Source organism: Tinamus guttatus, unplaced genomic scaffold (genome assembly GCF_059628265.1).
Source record: "Tinamus guttatus ecotype Peru unplaced genomic scaffold, ASM5962826v1 Tinamus_guttatus_pri_ptg000032l, whole genome shotgun sequence".
NCBI classification, from domain to species: domain Eukaryota; kingdom Metazoa; phylum Chordata; class Aves; order Tinamiformes; family Tinamidae; genus Tinamus; species Tinamus guttatus.
Window position 1 is genome coordinate 1,651,352 of NW_028288566.1, and position 23,223 is coordinate 1,674,574.

A 23,223-nucleotide genomic window follows, 5' to 3' on the forward strand; every position below is an offset into this window, starting at 1 on the left:
TTAAGATGCTGAGTTTAAAATGTCTCTGGAAGGGCCTGGGGAAGTTAAATATCTCTGGATGTGACAATGCTGCTTAGCATCACCAGATAACTCCAAAACACAAGATGGGAGAAGAGAGAAGCCTGCACTAGTAGGCTTCGGTGATGAGGACAAATTCCTGCTCCAGAAGGTCCCAAGTGGTAGGATATCCCTGGAAGATTAGGAATGAGGCCACATCATACATTACCGCATTGTACAGCTGTGATGTTGCCAGCAGGAGCTCATCTTCTCTAGCCTGCACGTAACTTGCTTGTGACTCCACCTGCTTATCAGAATATCTCCTTAACATCTTAAATTACCCAGACTCCAGAACAGAGTATCTAATACCTGGATGAGAACATGACCTCTACACCTTGCTTTTGCTTTGTATCTCCCATACACATGGATTTCTTATCTTGGTTTCACTGAATTTTTTGATAGAGATGGCCCAGCCCTGTGGAAGCACTTGGTATGGCAACACAGTCCAAGGGAAAATCCTTCAGGAGAAATCCAAATGCTTTATTAAGTTCTTCACAAAGCCAGGAATTGTTATTTAACTGACACCAGCAGGTCTTTGCAGCCCTTAGGCGCAGAGCACACGGAGCCTACAATACCAATAGAAACTCAGCTACTCTGAGCTGCAGCAGAGCATCAAGCTGAGATTTTTCCATCCCTACCTGTCTCCTGACACCACTCATGAGTTCAAAACTCTGTCACTTTGAGCAGGCTCACAAGCAAGCAGAAGGAAAAGCAGAAGCTAGAGCTGCACTGGGGCTGAGCAGGACACATGGGGCAGCAGTCACACAGATTTTCCCTATGGTTAGCTCCACAGATCTATAGCAAGGTGTCTTGGGCAGAGGATTGCAACACAAAATCTGACACAGAAGCAGCTAAGGACCAATCTGTGTTTTCCCTCCAAGGCTACAAGCAGGACTTGCTTTTGGAGCGACTTTTTTACTTCTTGTTCACCAGCTGTTCAAACACCTGCAGCTGTTCCTACCACTGCTGCTCCTTTCTCTCAGCTGGGGCTCGTGCAACTTGTTTCACTAGAAAAAAAAACTCAACTACATATCTATTCGTATACACACACACGCATTGGTTCAATGCAAACATCCACAAAGGCTCTGCTCACTTGCATCTTGCTCTTTTATTCTGCTCCTAGCACTAGTTTCCTGGAAAGGAGGATCCATGTTTCTCTGAGGGCTCCAATAGAATTATCAGCTTCCCCCCTTGCCCAGGATGACACAGTTAATAGTGAATATTCACATAAAGCAGTTCTTCCTTCTACAGTTCAAACAGCTCTGGAGGACAACAGCATCAGGCTGCATTTGGCAGGGTGGGCAGAAAAATATTTGCAACACATTGGGACTGAGCTGGTCCCCCTGGGCTCACAGGAACAAACCCAGTGTGTGGGCCAGGGCATGTTTGGCAGCTCCTGCCTTTCATTTTTACAGCTGATAACTCACCTGGCTGTGGCAGATTATAAGGCCCAGAGTGGCAGGTAGGGAGAGAAAGAAAAAAAAACAGACACCTTTCACTTTTGTCAGCATTCAGAATAATTTTAATCCATGATTTAGAATCCAGGTGTCTTGGTATACCATATATGAGCCAGTTATCACCATGCCATAAGCATCACAGCCAAGTGGCTGAAAAGCCAATGTTTGCATGCTCCAAACCCACTGCTGACATGAGATAAAACTGGGTTTGTTTCACCTGTTCGTTTTCTCTCACATTTATCATGGCTCAGCTAACACACAGCAGTTTAATTCTGGTGGCTCAGTTTTGCATATGGGTACTTAAGGGTCTTATGGGCCAACCACAAATGTGTTTGAGGTCTGGGGACAGGCTCTTTGCTCAAGCACAAAGGATTACCTATCCAGGCTAACTCCCTGCAGAAAACTGTATGCACACAGGTCCACATTATACATCATCCCCCATCCCAGTCCTCTGTGCCTCTCATCACAACAGTGCCTTGGATGAATTGGGGAAAAGAAAAAAGCCTCCAAACACCAGTCACCAACATTCAGAAAAATCACTTTCAGTCTTAATGAAACTCATTTCAATTACAAAATAATACAAATTGCAATAATTTGAACACAAGAAAAAGCATCTGTAAACACACACACACCAGAAACTCTGAACACTTTGGACTACAGCTACTGGAACGAGCTGCAAGACAGCTTTGCTGCCACTGTAACAGCTCACTTAGCACATCTTTAGGTGTGTTGCGTTCCAGCTACACACCAATCTCACGGTTTCTACTGAGAAGCAGCCAATGGCACAGCAAGCACCATCACTTTACACTCTTTCCCTAAATATTGCTCTGTGCCCAGCAACAGGCATTTCCCCATGGAACAAGTCCAGGGCAGGAGGAGATGCATGGTGTCAAAGCTGTCATCCCATGGTTTGCTCTCACTGTGATGAGCAGCACTGCAAGCTGCTTCTCAGCATTCCCACATCCCTCCATCATCTGTTCTGTCCCTGCCAGCATCATCCTTTCCCCATGTGAAATCCTTGGCTCAAAGATTTATTTCTACAAGTGTCACTGTAGAAATGCAAGCCAAACTCGTGGAAATAAGTGTGGGGGGGAGGGGCAGAAAAATACACCAGATCTTCTCTTGTGGTCTATGGGGATAAACTAAGGCTCTATGCCACACAGGAGTGGTTAAAGTGCACTTTGTTCACACTAAGATGATTTTCAGCCCTCTGATCTGAAGTCAGCTTGCTTGGACAAAGCTTCTATTGCAGTGACATGAGTTCTCCATCAGGAAACCTTCCACTGTGGGTGAGGAGGGGGGAGGGGGGAAGGCACTTTTCTCCCCTTTCTCTCCCCTTCTGAAGGGGAAAGGGCATTCTTTCAGCCCGATTAAACATCCTGCAAAACCCAGAGAATCCTGTTTCTCCCAGAGCATCCAACGCCAGGCTCATGCCTTTTCCTGCAGCCGCCTCTCTTAAGGCAATGACAGCGCTATGTTTCCTGTCAGGTTAATTCTGAGAGTCTTAAAAGGGCAGTGCATCTCCAATGTGCAGGGAAGATGGGATTAGATCATTTTACCTTGTTTATCTGCACAATTAAGGCTCATATTCTATCTTCTTCCCTGACTCTGGAGGAGGAAGGAAAGAGATCTAAAGCACTTGACAGTTCTAACTGGAAAGAGTTAAAAGTTCATGCTAAGGTCCCTACAGTCAGGAGAAGTGTCACAAGTCAGTGGTACTTGTTTCCATGAGAAAGCACACGTTTTTCCTTTTTTTTATAAAAAAGAAAGCACAAAATACCTTTTTGTGTCAATTTGTATCAAATTGTCCCTTTTCACATTTCTCCCCAACAACCAACAATTGCTGCAGCCCATAAACATATTCCAACAGCAGCAAAAGAGCATCAGGTAAGAGGAAAGGCATTTTTTTCTTCAGAATTCAAAATCTTCATCAGTCATGTCAATGGCCCAGGCAAACTTCTCCCTCTGTGTCTTGTTGTAGACCTTCTCAATGGGCACACCAAATTTTTTGCACCTACACAGGAGCACAAGGCAGCAGAGACACATCACAGGTTACTCGCTATCATCTGGAGTGTCCCTTCTGGTGCTCTGTGACATATCTACAGGAGCATCTGCCCCAGAGCATACCCAAGACCCACCAGGCTATGGTAATCCTGGGGTCCAGGTAATTCAACTTGGACGTGCCCAGAGCAATCTGCTTGTTCTCCTCTTTGTCTGTGGCCTGGACTTCCAGCTTGGCCAGTTGCTCTGTTAGTCGCTCCAACAGCTTCTTCTTCTTCTGCACATTACTGAGTGTGGAAAAGCAACACAAACAGTGCATCAAAGGTAAGAAAGAAGAGCAGAGGTGAAATGCAGAGATTTTTTTTATTATTATTTTTAAGCACATTATTAGCACCAAAGAGACTAGCACAAAAGCCTACATCAATGGAGACTGTCTCTTCAAACCCAGCATGCATGAGCAACAACTATCTCTGCAATTCACTAACAGATGATGCGAGCAGAAAGCAAGAAGCCCCTCAGCAGAACCCAAAAATGAGCCTCATTGTCTCTGGGCACCAACCCATATTGGACAGGCCTCATACAACACTTGCTGCAAGTGACAGATACGCCAAGATCCAACACTATATCCCTCATGTAAACACATGCCAATGCATGCCTTCATAGCTCTGATCCTGGTCCAGGCATCCTTTATAAAAACTGCATTTGCAGGGCAGTTCCAAGTCAGCAGCTCTGTGTGGAAGTGTAAGCAGAAATGTGCCCTAGCACTAAGGATCCCCTTCCCACTCAAGGAGCTCTTTGCAATCCTATTCTTGCAGGGAACCATCAAGAATTCCACTCATCTGCTTGGGATGGGAGGCACTCAGGACCCAACCATGGGCATTCCTGTTCTCATGAGCTGCATGGAGGGTATTGGGCATGACTATGCCACCTACAGGTCCCAGACTTGCAGGTGGCTCTGCAAATGAGGATTGTGAGAGCCACTTACACCTCTGTTTTATCATCATTTTTGTCTTTGAGCTCATCTTCAGCTTTCTTCAGTTCTAGCTGGGCTTCCTCCAGTTGTTGCTTCTTGGCATCTATCTGCAAAGACAAATACAAAGTGATCCCATGTTTCTGTCCTCCAGAGATTTCAGTTGACTTTCCATTTTTGTTTATCACATTTGCTCATCAATTTCTCAGACATTCATCCAGGCCAAGTGTCCAACACCTGAAGCACCTGCTATAGATCAAGCATTTCTTGGCATCTTGCAAAATAACCTTACAGCACGGATGCCAGAAACACTTGCAGCACTGATCTGTTATTCTTGAGCAACCATTTGTGACAAGTAATAGTTTGAGGTGATCCCAAAGCAGACTGGCTAAGTTTCAGTTGGCCCTGCAAACAGGGCAAAGAGCACTCAAACACCTGGCCCTGGTTCCAATTATGTTGAACCATAACTATGTGTCATCCCAAAAGGCACCCAGCTCAATCTAAATACACCAACAGATGATATACTGTCAAGTGTGCTTTATCCTCTGTTCAAGCTTCCCCATTTCCCTTTCAGCTCCTGGGTTGATGTCGTCCCTCCACTGGTTCACAGGAGCCTCTAGTTCCGATTCATTCCCACCACTCTTGATGAATGTTATCTCTTTAGGCATCAGGCTAACAATTCTTCCACTCCCCACTAAAAAAAAAAAAAAAATCTAAAATATGAGGGATCAGTCTCAGAGTTTAATCTGTGTCACCTTGGTCTGGAGGATTTGCATTGACTTCTCGAAGGTTTTTGGTGCGGATCTCTGATGGTTGCACAGGATGGCCACAGCTCGATTAGCTCGGTTGTAGGAGAGGAGCTTTCCAGCAACACTGTCTCCAGCTGGAATTCAACTAAAGCATCACTATGACTCCCCTCAGAGCCCAGGAAAAGGAGAAAACAGACTAAAACAACACAGAATCATTGGCCTTCTTCATCCTTTCCCCAAGCAATTGGTAATAACCAATTTCTCAAGGCAAAGGACATTGGGGATGGGGCCAAGCTTTTCTCCACAGTAGCCAGTGACAGGACAAGGAGTAATGGGTACAAGTTGAAACATAGGAAGTTCCACCTCCATGTGAGGAAGGACTTTTTTCCTGGAGGGGTTACAGAGTCCTGGAACAGGCTGCCCAGAGAGGTTGTGGAGTCTCCTTCTCTGAAGATCTTCAAAACTCGCCTGGATGTCACCCTGTGCCACGTGCTCTAGGCGTCCCCGCTTGTGCAGTGGGGTTGGACTAGATCTCTAGAGGTCCCTTTCAACCTCAAACATTCTGTGATTCTGTGACCCCTTTCGGGAAGCACCAAATTGCATCTCACTGCCTTTCTCTGCTATCCAAGCAAGGATAATGCAACCAACCATGCAAGGAAGGAAAAAAAAATAATAATAATCCTGTCTTGGCTATGTTAGTAGAACTATCACAGACTGGGCATCAAGATTTCTCACTTAGGATGGTTCATGAAATGCTCTATGCCCCCAGCTAAGTTACATACTACTAAATGTGGTACACCCTCTGCCGTGGAAGAGCAGGTGTTTATAGGGACCCCAAGGTGGAGAACAGAAATCTCCAAGCCCACTGCCTCCCACGAGACAGCTCATCATACTGCGAAGATCAACTTACCATTAGTGAGCACTTTGAGCTGTTCCTGCAGGGTGATGGAGGCGTTGTAGGTCCTGAACACCTTGGCAGACAAGCCTTTCATCAGATGCTGGAGATGTCTGTTCAAGATGGATGTCTGGAGGAGGGAGGATAGGACAGAGCAGAGAAAGCAAGAAAGGAAGAGAACAAGAAGCCAAGATAACAAAGCTCATTTTTTCCTCAGACCTTCAAACGAGCAAATAAAGATCCTGTAGTTTGCCGAGCTACTTAAGGAGTTGGGTCAGGCCCTTATCTACAGTAAATTGACACATAGTCCACCAAAATTCATGAAAAACCATCTCTGAAAACAAACAAGCAATTAAAAGAAAAAAACATTTGTGGCATTGGATTTTAGATGTCCTCTTGGACATGCATATCTCACATATGGCACATCCAGTTCTTTTGCGCTACTGAGTCCAGAGGGCTGCAATCAGATCAGAAGATGCTAAAACTAAAGTCATTTAGGCTCTAGAGGAAAGCTTTACTTTTTACCCAGAAAGATCTCCATAGAGAAAGCCCATATAACTAGACAGTATCAGCTTTTCTAGAGGAAAGGTGAGCAAATGGCTTTATAGGGGATGTAGGCAGACAAGTGACACTATAGGGGACATAGGCAGCACCCTCTGCCCCACACCGCAAAAGGGGACAAGTCTTTGCAAGGGAGGCGGGTAATGACAAGAGAGAAAAGGCTGCGTCATCTCTCTCCAGCGGCCTCAGCTTCAAGGCAGCCTCTCACACTTCTGCTGAAGCGCAGAGAGGTGCCAAAGCATTAAAGTCTGAGGTGTGACAACACCAGAAGCACCCCAGAAACACCTGTGTGGGGGCAGGCAGATGAGAAAAGTGAAAATGAACAAAAAGTCCTCTCTTTGGCAGTGGGAGGTAACCAGGAGGTTACTCAACGGTGCAGGCACTGAGCCTGGATTTGGGTTAATTGAGATATCACCAATGCAGCAAGAGAATTGAAGATATCACAGCATCTATCAAGGGATTCAGACAGCAGCATCAGCCTTGCTGGAGAAGTTAAATCAAGACAAAATATGCTGAGAAGAAACAGGAAACCCACAGTTATAGATCAGGGTGCCACAGGCCATTTACATTCTTTGCAGGCTGTCAACACTGTTTCAAGGGCAGAGAGCCCCAACTCACATGGGGCCCCAACTCACATTGAGCCTGTCAAAGAGGTCATCTCCTGGGTCCTTGTTCTTCATGAAAAGTTGCAGATTCTTGAAGACCTAGGAGGAAAGGATTGCCCAGGTTAAGAACAAAGAGCAAGTCACTCCCAGATACTTACATCTCTTTTCCATCTGCATCTTTATAGCCCATCCCAACTCATCTGGGCACAGATTCTACTTGTGGAACATGCATCACACCGTACTGCTGGTCTGCTCAACATGAGGAGCTTCTACTGGGACCTCCAGTCAAGAATACTGCCATAATCCCTATTTCCCCCATCACTGTTATGCCTGGCATTGCAGCTTCCCTAAAAACAGCATTAGAATCATCTATCCAATGGGTACACTTCAACTCCTATTTCCCACCAGTCAACTAAAGATACCTGACCAGTAGGTTTTCTCTCATGGTTCCTGCTGCCACAATTGCTTGCAGGTCTCATGTTAAGAGACTTGTGAGCTAAAAACAGACAGCCTTAAGACCTATACTCTGAATTACCACTCCTCCTCCGTGGCAGGCAAAGCATGCTCACACTGCTCCTCTCATCCATCATTTTTGCATCTGAGCCACATGCTATCACCGTATGGTTAACACACGAGACATCATCACCACATGGATCAGATACAGATTTGGGACTGACAGACCAGCAACTGCACCAAGCCACCCAGTTAACCACCAATCACATTGCTGCATGTGCCGCTGCCTCCATCTTTGCCTTACTCACCAGCTTCTCCACTGGCACTTTGTTGTAGTAGCGGATTGAGTCTTTCCCGAGGAAGTCAAATTCCACCACATGCTCCTGCCCATCCAGCTTGTGGTATAGTTTAATGTGCTCAACACGCAGAGAGCAGCAGCCAACTGTGTCCGCCGTCTCCCCTTCCTCCTTCTCATTGCCAGCTCGTAGGGCCAACTAGAAAGGCACACAGTGGAGACATCTGCCCCAAGACCCCTTTCTACAGTTACAGAGTATCTATGGGGAGATCTTCAAGCATGAGGAAAAAAGCTCACTTGAGTGCCACACTGAATGAGCTGGTGGAGCTCTACCAAGCAAGGGCTGAACCCAGCAGCAGGTTACCCCTGTTACAAGACCACCCAAAAATCTTTCCTCGAGGTAGGAACATTGCTATCACAGAGACATGGGTTCTGGTAGAGCACAAGGATCTGTAAAGTCTATGCATTGCCACACAACCAGGAGCATCTCACAAGGATCAGCAGAAAGCTGGAGACACCCATGATCTATAACTATGGTCAGCTTCCTCACTTGGACCAAATCCCAGCTAGCACTGTTGGCAGACACCAAGAAAAATAAATGTAAAGTTAAGCCCCAAACCCAACAGGTACAAGGTATCTGAGGGCTAGGCTGAGGCTACAGGTACCTTATCAATGAAGTAGAGAGCTACTGCTCTTTGCCGCTTTTTCATCTCCTTGGACTTCCAATCAGCTTGGTACTGAGCACGGATTTTGTGGACAACATCTTTTAAGCGACGAGCTACCTCATACTTCTGCCAGTCCTTCTCCCCCTGAGAAGAAAAGCAGAGATATTTCTACTAGTACTTTACCTTCTGTCCATCTCCTCAAGCTAGACACTTTTGTGAGGACATGATGCTTTCCAGAGTATAAATATTGCTCAGTAGTCACTGTTCATTTAGTTTTTTAATCTATGAACTGGAAATATTAGAATAGATAGAAACCCCAAATAAGCTTTATGCCCTCTATTGGCTGCTCCAGACCAGGATGGTCAAGACTCAGCTTCTCTGTCTGGAGGCACCCTCCAACTGTTCAGACCAGTACCTAGCAAGCAAGGAGCCAGGTGCTGTATGTCCACAAATGCTGCTGCTTGGGCAACACCACCATGGACTGACACGATGTGCTTTCTGGAAACATTTCTACATGGTTGCCAACCTTCACCTGGCCTTGGGAGCGAGAAGCAAGGAGTTACAATAACATGAGCTGGACAACACGGCATGTATTGGTTAGCAGATACTGACTTAGGATGACATTAGCAATTCTTCAGCAGGACCCAAGCTGAAAACCATTGGCATTTCCACTTCCTACGCTGTTTTTAGCTGCCTTTCCCAAAAGGCAGGTGAGTAGTGTGGCACATGCAAGGCCAGCATCTCAAAAAGGTAAGATGCTTGCCCTAACAGCAGCATCACTCTGACCTTTAGCTTGGAGCTAGGGTTCAGCATGATGTACTTCAATGTGTTCTGGATGTTTTCCGTCCAAGAAGCCAGCCAGGTGACCGTGTTGTCAAAGCGCACCTCCTTCCACTTGTGTCCCGCTGGTGGCTCTGGGATCTTGGAGTCCCTGCAGGCAATAACAGGATTACACCAGTACTAAGCACAGGAGAGGCCACAGAGGGAGAACAAACAGGTCAACAGCTCAATAACTTGTTCACTGTGGGCAAAGGTCAAGAAGTTCTAGCATTGCTCACAGAAGGAACAGATCCCCTCCAAATTATTCCATAACACAATCAGATTTTTGCACTTCGGGTGCTAAGAACTACTGGTGAATTTGCTAGGCTGCGTGGGAGTGAGGACATGTTTTGAGCCGAGACCACACTGTCTTCCTTTAGGAGGAAGTAAGATCAATCCAATTTATATAACTCAAAGGCAGAAGAACACTCCCACTTATTGCTATTTTTGCTCTTTCCAGGGAGAAGGGAAACGCCTAATGCTTCTAGCCAACATGAAGGACCTGTAAAGTGAAGAGAAACCCGTCATTTTGGAGGAAGGCATGGGAGAGGCCAGAGGAGCATTTCAGCATTTGCAGCTGATGTCTAGCAGAAGGTGCCAGTACTGATGAGAGGCAGGAGCTGTTGACTGACTTCCCCAGAAAGTCAGGCCTAACTTGGGTGCCCACTGCAAAAGTATCCAGAATAGGATTTGCCAGAAAAGAACAGTGACTCACTTGCTGCAGTTGATGACCACATCTTCGGGCATGATCCTCTTCTTTAGCATGCCCATTTTGGGGTGATCACCACGGCCACGAAACAGCCCTGGTGGCTCGGTTTTGAAGTTGCCTATTTTCTCTCGGTGCCCATCAAGGATGCAGTATCCATACTCCTCCTGTATCTTATCTGCCTCCTCTTTCAACTTCTGAAACGAGTACCATCCCACCATCACCCCACAGACAGAGCTGAAACCCCATGGCTCACACCTGCTCATCATCACCCTCTTTTCTCAGGAGGAAGCAATCCAGGAAAGAGAGCTTTGAAAGGCTGAAAGTCTAGCAAAGGTCTAAGCTCACTCAACACATGGAGTATCTCCATCTTTGCAAATGCTCAGGCCAAGGCAGATCCTGTGCCAGCCTAGAGATGTCAAGAGAACAGAGACTACCAACACCTTAGCAAGGTGCAACCTCCTCCAAATCATGAAAAGCCAGGAAATGCAGGGTATCTTAATGATAATGGATAATGACTTAATGAAGAGCTATGTGATGGAGAGGCAGGAACTGGTTCAAAGGCCAAAGAGCTTCAAAGGCCAAGATGTTCAAAGGCCAAAGAAGAATGGAAACACCTGAATTGTACCCAAAACATATCAAATTAGCCCCAGACACCAAGGGAGCCTTACCTGCTTCTCCTCTTTCGAGAGAGCTTTCCGTGCTTCGCTTTTGTCCACAAAGTACTTGTGGATCTCCTTGAAGTCGCACTTTTCCAGGTTTTTGATTATCTTCTGCTCTGCTGGGGTCATTTCCTGAGAAAGAGATCAAAGGAGGTGGGTAAAGCAAGGAGGCAAAACAGATTTTGGGTGCTAGCTAGCCAGGTTAATTCTTCAGAGAGATGCATATGGGCACACACTTCTCAAGTTGCTCGTGAGGCTGCTTGCAAGACCAGTGCCTTCTTTTTTGTGTTGTGCCACTAAACCTGGGGTTGACACTAAGCGCCACTGTCAAACATTCAAGGACACCGCAAAGAGCAAGCCCTGACCCAAACCCACACACCCTGAGGATATAACAAGTTAAGCTTCAGAAGAAGCATTTCCTTCTTCCTGCACCACAGACCATCCATCATACCCACCAGGAACCTGACTTTGCTCTGAATACTGTCATTAAGAAAGGCCCTGAAGAGAAGATACCTTCCTCCAGTCATTGAAGAAGTTGTTCTGGAAAATCTCCTTGGTTGTGTACTCATGATCTAACATTTTTGCATAGAAGGTGGCTATTTCCTCAGTGGCCAAGCTCAGCTTCAGAGGTTTACCTAGGAAGAGAACAAACACGTTAACTTCAGTTATGCAGACAGCCCAGCAAAAACATCCTGAGCAATCACTTGGCAAGACTACACTTGGCACATCAAGTTTGCACTGCTGAAACAGGGACCTGGCACCATGCACAGCCTCGCTAACAGATCAATATCTCAAGTCAGATGCTGCCATGGTTGATCTGCAATCACACACTTCATTTTCTTTCCCAGGCAAGTAGAAATCCTGATTTATGTTAAGGTCACTGAGCCATGGGACTTTCAGCAGCTTCCATGTGATGCCAAGCCCCAAGCTTGCTGTCACGCTGGTGATAAAGGGCAACCTAGGAAGGCTTATTTTCCAACCCTGGTTCCTTCCATTCCTCCAGGAACACAATTGTGCTGAAGCTGGATCCTACTTGGAGATATTTCATCTCAAAACACTTTTCCATGTGACAGAGCAACCACAGGAAGCTCAAAGAATAAACTTGTGTAACAGCAATCTATCAGTTTCTTAAGTAAGCTGCAGGAGAAGCACTCCACAGAGCTCCATGGAACAGTTCAATGCTGCCTGTGCCAGCAGCTCCAATTTTGGGGATTCTTGATGTCCAGCTGAGTTGCTAGACACAATGGGTCACAGGTTCATAGGAGATCAGCACAAGTCTGTGGCACCAGCAACCTACACGTTCTGGATCAGACTTGGTCTCCTGCTCCTTGAGACTGTTGCTTAAGCATAAATGTTTTTTTCATCCTGAAACTGTTATGTTCCCCAGCAAGCAAGCTAATGTCACCAAAGACCCTGTGCCAAAGTCTCCCAATGCAGATGTATGCAACCCACTGCATCCCTGTGCCAAGGGCCAAGTGTATCCCCAACTGCCCGAGAACCAGAATGCAGGGATGTGCAGCCCCAGAGAGATAAAGGGATGCACAGCCCCATTCAAAAAAAGTCAGATATCTGTACGGCTTCTCTTCATAGAAGCCAAAAAAATCCCAAAGCAAAACCAAAACTGACAGCCCTATCGATGTACCAGCAGTGCCCTCTGGTGACAGGAGCATTGCTTAGCATCTCTTTTCCACAAAGAGTCATTTTCCCCCCACCTTTGTTAAAAACAAACACACAGAAGCCATCTGGGTTTTCAAGAGCTCCATCAGCCTCATTAGAGGCTGAGGAGGACCCAGACCCTACCGAATTGCTGTAAGGCATCAGCTTCATGGGAGGGTGCAGAAGATACATGAAGACTTTGAGCAAAGTCATCATGACGCCTTGTTTCTCTGGTGAAATCCAAGGTGCAGTGGAGCTGCAGTCCCATATCCTTACACCTTCAGTTTGGGCACAGCTCTTGCAGCACAAGCACGAGCCCTTACCTTAGCCCAGGATGCTCTGCACAGCAGAAATGCACAGGACTCACATGTCTGCAAGCAGCATGGGCTCATTAGCACTAAATAACTCCCAGGAACCCATAACATGGGCCAAACACCTTGATAAAAACTTAATACTCAAGGATAAAGTAGTAAATTTTGACCTGTGCTTGGGTGAGGGATCATTCCTATGAGAGTGGCACCACCTCTTAGACCACCCACCACCTCCAGACAACCAACCCCTACCCCAGCCACCATGGACATACCATCATAGTAAAACTGGACATTTTCAGGCAGCGGTTCATAGAGGGGGGCAAAGTAGGGGCCTTTATGCTCCAGTTGCTTCCACTTTATCCCATCACCCATCTTCTCCTCTTCCCACCTGAGACAGACACATACAGGAGAGCATTCTTAAACCACCATAGGCTTCACCTCTGGATATCAGGGAGAGATTTTCCCTCCAGCAAGATGCTTGGCAAGCAGAGAGGGCTACAAGGGCCAACACGCTCTTCCTCCCTAGTCTTGCTATTTTATTGGGCACAAGAGACAGCACATGCATATCCCAGAGAGGAAGGCTCACATCACACCACGCTTGTGGCCAGGACACCAGCACCCTGTGCAGCTTACACCTGCAATCCTAATGCTGATAGGCCCACACCATCCAGCAAAGTTGGGAGAAACTATAAAATTAGGATATACAGCACTTCTAGTAAATAAATATAAAATCTGTCCTGCAGTAGTAGAGAAATAACATTAAAAACATAATTAAGGTTAGAGAAATTGAGGCAGCGGTATATGTCCATGGCTGAACTTGTTATGGTGCATCAGGACAAGAAGGGGATTTATCCCATGTGGTGGAGGAGCACAAGGAGGAATCAACACAGGCACCATGCCATTTAACCCCAGCCTACCCAAGAAGCCAGGAATTTCTGGGAAAGCATAGCAAAAATTCCCCCTGGGAATGAAAACCTCAGCATCTCTGCCCTAGCAGTGCTGTGGAAGAATTTCAAACCTGTCTCCTCCCCCCAGGAAGGGGAGGTAAAATAAAATCAATCTTCCCAAGAGGTGCCTCGTCCTCAGAAAACATGGGTGGTTTGGGGGCATCACAAGGCAAAGCAATGGATCCAGCACGATTCGCACCACCAGCAATCACCCTGGGCCAGTTCTCACCTGTCCTGGGTTGACCTGCTGGCGGAAGGCCTAGGGGCCAAGTGGGGCACTGTGGATGCCTCATTCCAGCACCAAGATCCATCCGTACACGCAGATGGACAGACGGACACTCTTGAAGCATCACAGCAGTGCAGTGAGCCGGCCAAGCATCCTCCATCCCCAAATCCATCCCTGGCATATTCCAAGTAGTCCAGGATGCACAACTCCCTCCCTCCACACCAAAGCCTTCTGGGAAACAGTCCCAGGTACATTTTTGGGGTAAAAGTGGTGTCACAGGGGATTGCTAAGAGCAGGAAAGCATCCTTCCATTTTTGAAGCCACCTTTTCCCACACCTCTCATCCCCAAAAGCCTTTCCTATAGCATTCAAAAATTGCTGTAAAAATTCACCATGGTCTCATACCCAAGGAGATACAAAAGGGTAATTTTAAAAGAAGAAAAAATAAACTTTTTCCTAGAGTTTTACCAGAAGAAATAAAACTACAGTTCCAGCTGCATTGAAGTTCAACCTATCCAGAGGCCAAAAACTGCTGCATGCAGAGCACTTACCATTTCCATTTGTTTTCTATATTCTCTTTCTTTACTTCTTTTACTTTTTTCTCCTTTTTAGCTTTTTTGCTGTTCTTTTCTTCTTCCTTGTATTTCCTTTTCTGGGTTTTCTCTAGGGTCTCTGTCTCCTTGCTCTTCTCTTTGCTCTTTCTCCCTTTCTCTTTTTCTTCCTCCTTTGGCTTTTTCGCTTTGGCTTGTTGCTTTTTGCCCTTCCTCGGCACTTCTGTCCCCCCATCGACTTCATCTTTTGCCTCCTGCCCAAACTCCATGTTCCAGGCTGGTCCCAGACCTTCACCCCCTTGCTCATCCTCTTCTTCCCCCTCCTGCTTGATTCCCTTTCCATCTTTGCTCTCCTTCTCTTCTCCAACCTGCCCCTCGCTTCCTCCTGGTCCCTCTTGTTTCTCCTGTTCCTCATCTGTCTTTTCTACTTCTGAAACCTTTTCATTCTTAATTTTCTTCCTTTCCCCCTTTTCTTTCTTGTCCCTGCTCTTTTCCTGCTCTGATTTCACCTTTTTGCTCTTCTCTGCCTTCAACTTTACCTGCTTTTTCTTATCCTGGATTGTCTGTGCCCTTGTTCCCTTACCCCAGGCAGTCCCTTCTCGCTTCCCCCAACCCTCCTCCTCCCCTCTCACTTCATCCCCTCTCCTAGCCCTTTTCTCACCATCACCAGCCCCATCACCCTTTTCTGGAATAGGGCTGGTGCTCCTAGTTTTCTTCCTGGCTTTCCCCTGCTCTGATTGCTCATCCTCTCCTTTCCCAGCACTCTGCTCCTCTCCTTGCATCCCCAGGTCCTCTTCCTCCAACTCATCCTCCTCCTTAGGATCTTTCCTCATCAGTCCCCTCTTCTGCCGCTTCCTTCGCTCTTGTTTTTCTCCATTTCCTCCCCATTTCCTCTTCAGGTCTCGGGCACCTGGCTCCTTCTCCGCTCTCCTTCTCTCTTCCACATCCTGATCTGCTTCATCCAGGATGGTCTCTCCCAAAACCACCAACTCTCCATGGACACATGCCACCTCCGGTCTCACATCCTGCTGCCTTGACACCTTCCAAAACAAACAAACAAAAACAAACAACAACAACAACAACAACAACAACAAAAAAGGAAGAAAATATTCAAGTCAGGAAGGATGATCCAAGAGCTCCAATGCACACAAAGAAGCCATTGCCACAGTCAGGAAGTTTCCTACCCCAGCTCTGGGTATCCTCCGTCTCTTTGTTCCTGTTCTCCAGGGCTCATGCTCTGACCTGCAGCGAACAGCACAGCTACATTTAGCCTCATTTGCCTCCAGTGCACACATAAGCCAAGGCAAAGCATCAGCACCAGAAGTATCAATAAAGCACTGAGATATTTGTATTTTGGGATGGCAGCATTATGGCTGCTGTGGCCAATACAGATCTCCCAAAGCAGCAGAGACCTGACCTATCTGCCACAGCAATGTGGTGGCCCCAGATTGTGGATTTGGGAATAACAAAGCTTAAAAAAGCAAGAAAGTCTCAAGGGGGGGGGGGGGAAATGACGGGCAAGTGGGTGGGGAAAGAAGCCTATGTCAAGGTCAAAATTTCTTTGGGATCAAGGCCATGGTGGCCTCCTGAAGAAACCAGGCAGGGTCACAAGCTCTGCTGCCTGGACTAGTCCAGCCTGGTTGCCAAACCCTTGGTTAGAGCCCAAGGAGGATTCAGGGGGTCCAGTTTTGAAATATCACTAGCTTATTTGATGCCACCATCAGAGAAAGTCCAGGACCAGCTGCATTTCTCACCGCAAAGCGGGGTCATAGTTTGCTTTTAGTCAAAACATTCCATAGAGGATTCCCAGAAAGGGGAATTTGGGACTTCAGTGCAATGCAGGGCTCACGATTGTCCCAAAGCAAAGTTGTGGTCAAATAAGTCATGGAGCACTGCTCATTTTCCCATAGCCCTGCCCTAGCTCCACAATTTCCTTCCCCGAGAGGCTGGAGGCTCCAGCCACAGGAGCAGCATCAGCGCACAGGAAGCAACAAACTTGGAGCTGGACAACTTTTCCTGCATTTCTAAAGCTATCATTGCACAACTTCCACCCAACTTATTAGAGTAAATAATAAGTTGCTGCAGAACAAGCTCGGCTGTCCTGGTCTCCTCAGGGAGCGAGCACGGTGCCGAGGAATCCATGACTCAGGAGACATGCAAGGTTTCAGGATCAGCTCCTTCCCCAGAAGGTCTTTAATATTAAAGGCTTCTCAAGCAGACACGAAAGCCCCTGAGTCTGAGACGCAGAAAGGATCATCCGAGTTCAGTTTCGTATCTCTGCCCAGATCTGAAAGGCCTGTGAGAGGGAGAAACGCCCGTTTCCCAGGCCTTGGTCCCCTCACTACCATGTTTTTCTGGCTTTAGGATCACCCAGAAAACATGAAGCTGGCAAAGTGGCCCAATGGACCTACCTTGTAATGCTCTCCTGCCCTAGAGCTGGTCTTTGGCTGACAGTGGGTTCAGGCTGCTCCTGCAAGAGATGGATGGCAGCAGTGGATGAATCCCACCCAGAGCCATCAGAAACACCATAATGCCCATGGCATCTTCCCTTCCTCCTCCAACATGAATGGAAACTAGGAGCAGCAAAGCCCAGAACAGCCACGCCAAATCAGCCAGGTTTTCTCAAAGCATAGGGGCAGCTCAGACATTGTCCAATGATGGGAAACCCAAAGGTTGCCTCCACCAACAATAAAAAGGTCCTTTTTGGAGCCAGAACACAAAAATCCATCCTCGCTCCAAATAACCACTCGTTAGATGTGATGCTGCTATTGGGGACAGTCAGTGCAAAAGCCTGACCAGGATGCATGAAGGGACAGGAGGCCTCCAGGAATATGATCCCTTGAATGACAGTTTTCATGCATTAGTGACAACTTTACCCCTAGCAAATTAAATGGCAACTATAGCAGATGGTGAGAGATGGGGTCAAAAGCAGCAGGCAGACAGCAGCAGAAATAGGAGAAGGGGAAATAGGACGGAAGGAAGAGATGAAAAGATACAGAAATTGGGGGGCAGGTAGGGGAGAAGGTGAGAAGAAAAACAAAACAAACAAACAACACACACAGATACAGAAGCTGAGGACAACATCCAGAATAACAGAAATTGAGCTCAAGCAAGACTTAGTTCAAAGCCCTAAAAGTTGACCTGCAAAGGCAACCAGAAACATTACTGTGCTGCGTTTAAAAGCGGCAGGTTTTAAAAGCTGAAATGGCCTTGCTGTACCCTGAAACCAGGCTCAGTTTTGGCCAACGCTCACCAAGCATCTGGTATTTTGTTACCAGTTCCGGCTCCCCAAGTTTCCCTTTCCAAGGCTTTAAAGGGAGGCCAAAACCACACAAGGGTTTCTTTCTGCTGAGAAGCAGCAGTGTTAACTCATTAAGGAGGAGGAAAAAATAAAATAAAATAACAACCCTTGAGTTAATTAAAGGTTGATTATGGCTATAGACACTTTCGGTCCTTGGGAATATGCCCGCCCTTGAATTCACAATCTTTTGGCTACTGTCAAAAACCAGCCTGGTGGATCTGGGAGGGTACCCAGAGCTTTCAAAGAAACCCTGCACACAAATGCTGGGGGTTTGCAATGGGGAGAAGAACAACACCAAGACACCATTAGGAAGGATGCAGCCCAACCTTTGGTCCTTGCAGGGCCACAAATCTGGATGCAGTGGAGAGCTGAGGTGCCTCGGGCAGTTTGCAAGAGGGACAGCAACTCAAGGAAAAAGCAAATTCCAAGCATCTCCAAAGCAGCTAAAGGCCCCAGGGATGGGCATCTGCCTGCCAACACACAAAGACCCTCTGGCTTTTCCTGAGCCACCAGGTTCTATCCACAAGCCCTGATGGTTTGACATACCAGTTGGCTAAGCATAGTGTTATCATGGCCAGTTTCACCTCCACTTTCCCTTCTTGCCCTCTCTAAGGGCAGCAAAGAACAAACATCTTGGACAAGAATGAGTCACCAAGGTTCTGGTGCTCCCCACTAGGGCCAGCTCCCACTCTTGATCCAGTGCTCAGAATGACCCTTTCATCCCCAAAGCCGTGCATATTGGCCAGTGGGGTACACAAGCTCAGGGTAATTTGCTCTTTAACAACCAAAAGAAACTTTCTGCCTAAACACAGAGTGGACACTGCAGAAACCAACATAGCAAAAGGAAATGTGGCACAAGTTTTCAGGAGGCCACTTTCTATTATTTGCAAGGTCTTCCCAATCACCCACATGTTTCATCCTGAACTAGGGAAGCATTAACATCTTCCAGTCTCCTCAAAGCCTACCTAGACCAGACTCAAGCACAACCTAATTGTCTTCTAAACTCCTTGCAAGGTCTGTTCCTGCCATTCAGAGCTTCTTAGATTTAATTCAGTGTGCTCAAAGGAACACTTTTAGGGGCTTATACCCAGCCACAAAGCCTCACATGTCCCTCAAAAGCAAATCACATGAGTGTTTAATCCTTTAGCATAGGCACCATCACATACCAGTTCAGACATGGCTTCCTCTTTTGCTTGGATCCCATTGCACAGAGTTGAGCTAAGAGCTTTGCCTTCTGCAGCCTCTTGCTTTAGAGAGCTTCTTGGCAAAAAAAAAAAAAAAAAAAAAAAAAAAAAAAAAAAGATTTTTTCCATTAAAAAAAAATGTTTGATAATCTATCTCATTTATCTCCTCTCTCCAGACAGCATCTCGGGTCTTCAGCAGCTTTTTCTGAGAAGATGCCCAAAATCTTTTTGTACATCTCACACATGTCCCTGAGACCCCATCCCCACTGAAAAATTGCATTGACTAGGGCAGAGTCAGGGAAAACATGTCTATGGGTCAAACTACAACAACCCCACCCCATTCTTCCCCAAAGCTTCCAACACAAGCACTGGAAGAGAGATCCAGAGCCACCCTCAGCTCCCCAGGAGACCATTCCTCCCCCTGGACATGTCCAAGGGCTTCCAACTCTTTCCCAGCTGCACCTTCCAGTCCCACTCATTTCTTTTGTGGGAAAAGCTACCTGCTGATGATGTTTTCCTGCAGCGGCTTCCCCTTCATTCTGGATGCTCTCTTCTTCTGTTTTGATGCAGAGGGCTCCACACAAGCCAGGAGGAAGAAATGGTTTTAGCAGAAAGAAAGTTTGTGCCACAGACATGCAGGGCACAAAACTTGTTGCTTTTTTGTCCAATGGGATGGGCTCCAGGGTCACCTCCAAAGCCCACATAGGGATGGTGGCCAGTAGGATGCCTCCTACCTGATCCGTGCATGGAGTTTCCTCCTGCCCCTCCTTCACAGCCTTTTTTCTGGGCATCTTCAGCACATCCTGTCCCTTCTCTGACTCGTTCTTGCGTTTCCTGGCAAAATATCATTCCATGAGTAAAGTCAGTCATCTCATCATCACCATGGCCAACCAGCATCACCCAGCTTATGGCAAAGCTGCAAATACTGCCAAGAGATGAGCTGTGAAACCACATTGCCAAACCTTTATGTCTAGCAGGACCAAAAAATATCCCTAAAAGGAAATTTGGAGCATCTATACCAGAGAGCTCACAGCTGCCTATTCTATGGATGAGCTGCCCTACAGAGATATCATGCATTCACTTCAAGCAGGATTACATAAAGCTTGCAGATCCCAAGCACCCCTGCCCACATCCCACTCAGAACAGCAAATGGTACCCACTGACTGATGCTGTTCTTTATCTCCACCTGTGTCTTCATACCCTTCACCCTCGAGACCGCCATGGGTCTTCATGATCAGGCACAGGGCTAATTCAGCCATCCCCAAGGAGAACTCCAAGCAAGATGCAGACAATAGCACCGAGGTTTTGCTCTCATAGGCAGCTCTGCCAGGGGGTTGTTTGAGCCTCAATCCTGAGGTCCACAACTACATATATAGGGATTCCCGAGACCTCCCCCCAAAAATCATTGCTTCTGCTTGGAAATTTGATACAGGAGATACAAGCAATAAAGTTACATCTGAGACAAGAGCTAGGTGCTCTCTGAGAAAGAACTTCACCCTCTTAGGAAAACAAGCAACTTTCAAGAATAAAAGCACAAGCCATGAAGCAAAAGGACAGGCCCTGCAAACTTTTTAAAGAAAACAGACTGAAAACCTTTGTGTTTTACCAGCCCTTCCATAAGTAGTTGCAGCTGCTAGTAGACCTCCACACTCACCTCATGCTGGCTGAGTGGCTCCCTCGGTGCTGCTGAGGGTGGAATGAGACCTCAGCTAGCTCCCTAAGGACAATGCCTTCCTCACAGGGAGCGTATTTCAAGACTCCCTTGGTCCTGATTGGAGGCCCCCAGCCCAAAATGCATCCTGGGAAATGAAGTTTTAGCCTGAAAGATGAATTTTAGGAGAGCCAGGGGTCAGCAGCTCTTCTGCAAGGGTTGTTGCTGGATAGAAAGCACTTCACACCACTCAGAAAGAAATAGGGGACTTCCAAAGAGGACCCAAAAGCCATGGTGCAAACAGCTTAGAGTCTTCCCCTTTAAAGAAAGATATCACCTCTGTGGTTAGGCAATTGAATTGCTTACAAACACAAGACTTTCTCAGCTGCCTCTTACCCAGCCCCATCTCAGGGTGGTCTCTGAGCATAAGCCTTAGAAGCTGGAGGCCAGAAGATACAGCTCATCATCCCTGCACTAAGCCCTTTGCACCACCCTGCTCCCCCTCTCTCCCAGCCCTATTCATGCAGAGGAGTCTATTGCTTGCACCTGCAGTGTTTCCCCATCAGGAACCTCCTATCAGCTGAACAGGAGCCTCAGAATAGGCCTTTCTGTCCTCAATCAGCATTAAGGCAACATATGGGGTTGCAAGGATGCCAGAAATAAGTGCAGAGCCCTCCAAGCTTCTTTTCCATGGGGAAATTTCTCCCACTCTGCCCAGCACCATGCACTTCCATTCACTGATGTGCAAGCTTTTCTGGGCCAGCAACTCCTAATTTTTAAGAAAAGGAGAAGCAAAGGAATAGTCATGTATCCAGCTCTCCAGTCTGGGCGAGTAGCGGGCCAAGGTTGAGGCTGGTCGCAGAAGTCGCCCTGGGCAGGGCTGGCTGCGGGAGGGCTTCTTTGATCCCAGTTGCGCCACCCATGGAAAATGCATCCAAGCCACTTTTCTTGATGGATGAGTGAAAGTCATCCGGGGGTGGGAGCTGGCCACGAGGCAGGGAGCAGGCAAGGGCTTCTTGCCAGGGCTTGTTTGCTCTCGGCCTCCTTCCTCAGGGTGACAGAGGTGCAGAGCCAGCGTATCGCGGGTTTTCCTCTTCGCCTTCTCCTTCTTCACGGTGGATCCCACAGGGATTCAGCTGGTTTCCAAGTGAGAAGTTCTCCCGAGTTGTCCCACCAAATACACAACCTGCTTCATTGATAACCTAGATGTTGCTATACAGCATTTTCCCTCTGCAGAGACCAGAGTTCTTTGCAAAGGAGGAAATGGGGGAGATAGCATTGCTCAGTCAAGGGCTCTTCCACCGGGAAAGCCAAGCTGGCTGCAAACAGGTCCCCAACGCACCCAAGCTGCTGGCAACCGCAAGGGTTGCGTTGGTGTCAATAGCCTTCAAGGTGTTAGTGCAGATTGGACTGAGCATGGCTCCCTCGTCAGCAGAAAGTGAACTACAGGACACATCGGTCCTGGAAAACTGTGCTGAGAAGCTGGAGCCAGCCACGCATTCAGGTAGCATTACAGCAGTGGCAATTTTACTGGCAAATTGTGTATTTTTAGAGCATTAGAGAGTATTTTAAGAAAGAGAAATGCCATGTCTGTGCTTTGTGATGCTCAACAACCCTTTCTATAGGAAATGCTGAGACTTGGGCCCTTTTGCCCTTCTGCAAAAGTGCCCCTTGGAACCTTTGGTCTTCCAGGATCACAACCCCTCCAAGCAAGCCCCAAGGAACAGTCAAGGAATAACTTTGGGAAAGGGAAAAAAGGAAGTGGCTTAGCCAAATCACTCTGTTATGAAGTGAAATCACGCACTGCAAACAGTTTAATGTATGCTACGCTCATTTTCTTTCTCCCTTTCATTAAATATCCTGTGGGTAACAAAACAGAGTTGTTACGTGCGAGTGTGAGTCTTATTAGCCTTATTTTAGAAGGAAAAACAGGCCCAGGCACAACATTTGCAGGGTGACATGCACCAACACATGGCATTCACAGCCCTGGTGGATGCTGAGCCAGCTCCAGCGCACATCTGCCGGCCCAGATGTTCTGGTGTCACGCACCATGTGGTGGCACGGAGGGAGCAGCTTGGATGCTACTTTGGTGTCAAAGGCAACAGAATGAATCCTCCTTGGGGGGGGGGGTGCTGCTGCTTATTGTACCCTATCCACAGCAGCTCAGATGTTGTAGGGGGGAGGGATGGCAAAATCCAGGTGTTGTGCAAGGGTGCAGGTAACGCAGGGGCTTTACGGGGGGGGGGCAGGGGCGGGAGGGGCGCCCAGATGTGGAGCGCGCGTGCGCGGGGGGAGGGGGTCGTGCGTCCAGAAGTGCCGAGGGGCGGGGCCCCCCGTCGTGGGGTGGGGAGAGCGCGCTAGACCCCGCCCCTCTCTTGACGTCGTCGGCGTTCTAATTCCCACCGTTGCCACGGGCGACGCCCCGCCCCCGCCCCGCCTCGAACCGCTCCTTCCCCGGCCTCGCCCTGCGCTGCGCTCTCATTGGGCAATGCAGCCGTCCGT

General features: G+C 47.5%; 1 protein-coding gene across 1 annotated transcript; it reads right to left on the reverse strand.

Moving 5' to 3' along the window:
* Nucleotides 1-3,416: 3,416 nt before the first annotated feature.
* On the reverse strand, nt 3,417-20,292 carry TOP1MT (DNA topoisomerase I mitochondrial). Its single transcript, XM_010227872.2, has 19 exons — nt 20,231-20,292; nt 19,805-19,904; nt 19,571-19,644; nt 19,002-19,146; nt 18,433-18,494; nt 14,586-15,641; nt 13,135-13,250; nt 11,409-11,530; nt 10,905-11,027; nt 10,243-10,430; nt 9,495-9,639; nt 8,709-8,852; nt 8,057-8,242; nt 7,326-7,394; nt 6,145-6,259; nt 5,241-5,368; nt 4,501-4,595; nt 3,653-3,802; nt 3,417-3,528 (listed from the first exon to the last, which is right to left on the reverse strand). Exons 1-19 carry the CDS (start codon nt 20,290-20,292, stop codon nt 3,426-3,428), a joined length of 3,183 nt encoding a protein of 1,060 aa, XP_010226174.2. The 3' UTR covers nt 3,417-3,425.
* Between the last annotated feature and the right edge of the window lie 2,931 nt (nt 20,293-23,223).

Excerpts from the sequence above, each read along its gene's own strand:
- TOP1MT (XM_010227872.2), bottom strand. The coding sequence starts at position 20,292 with ATGGCGGTCTCGAGGGTGAAGGGTATGAAGACACAGGTGGAGATAAAG. Across the intron at positions 9,640-10,242 it reads GTGGTCATCAACTGCAGCAA|GGACTCCAAGATCCCAGAGC; the intron begins GTGAGTCACTGT and ends TATTGCCTGCAG. Across the intron at positions 8,853-9,494 it reads ACCCTAGCTCCAAGCTAAAG|GGGGAGAAGGACTGGCAGAA; the intron begins GTCAGAGTGATG and ends TTTTCTTCTCAG.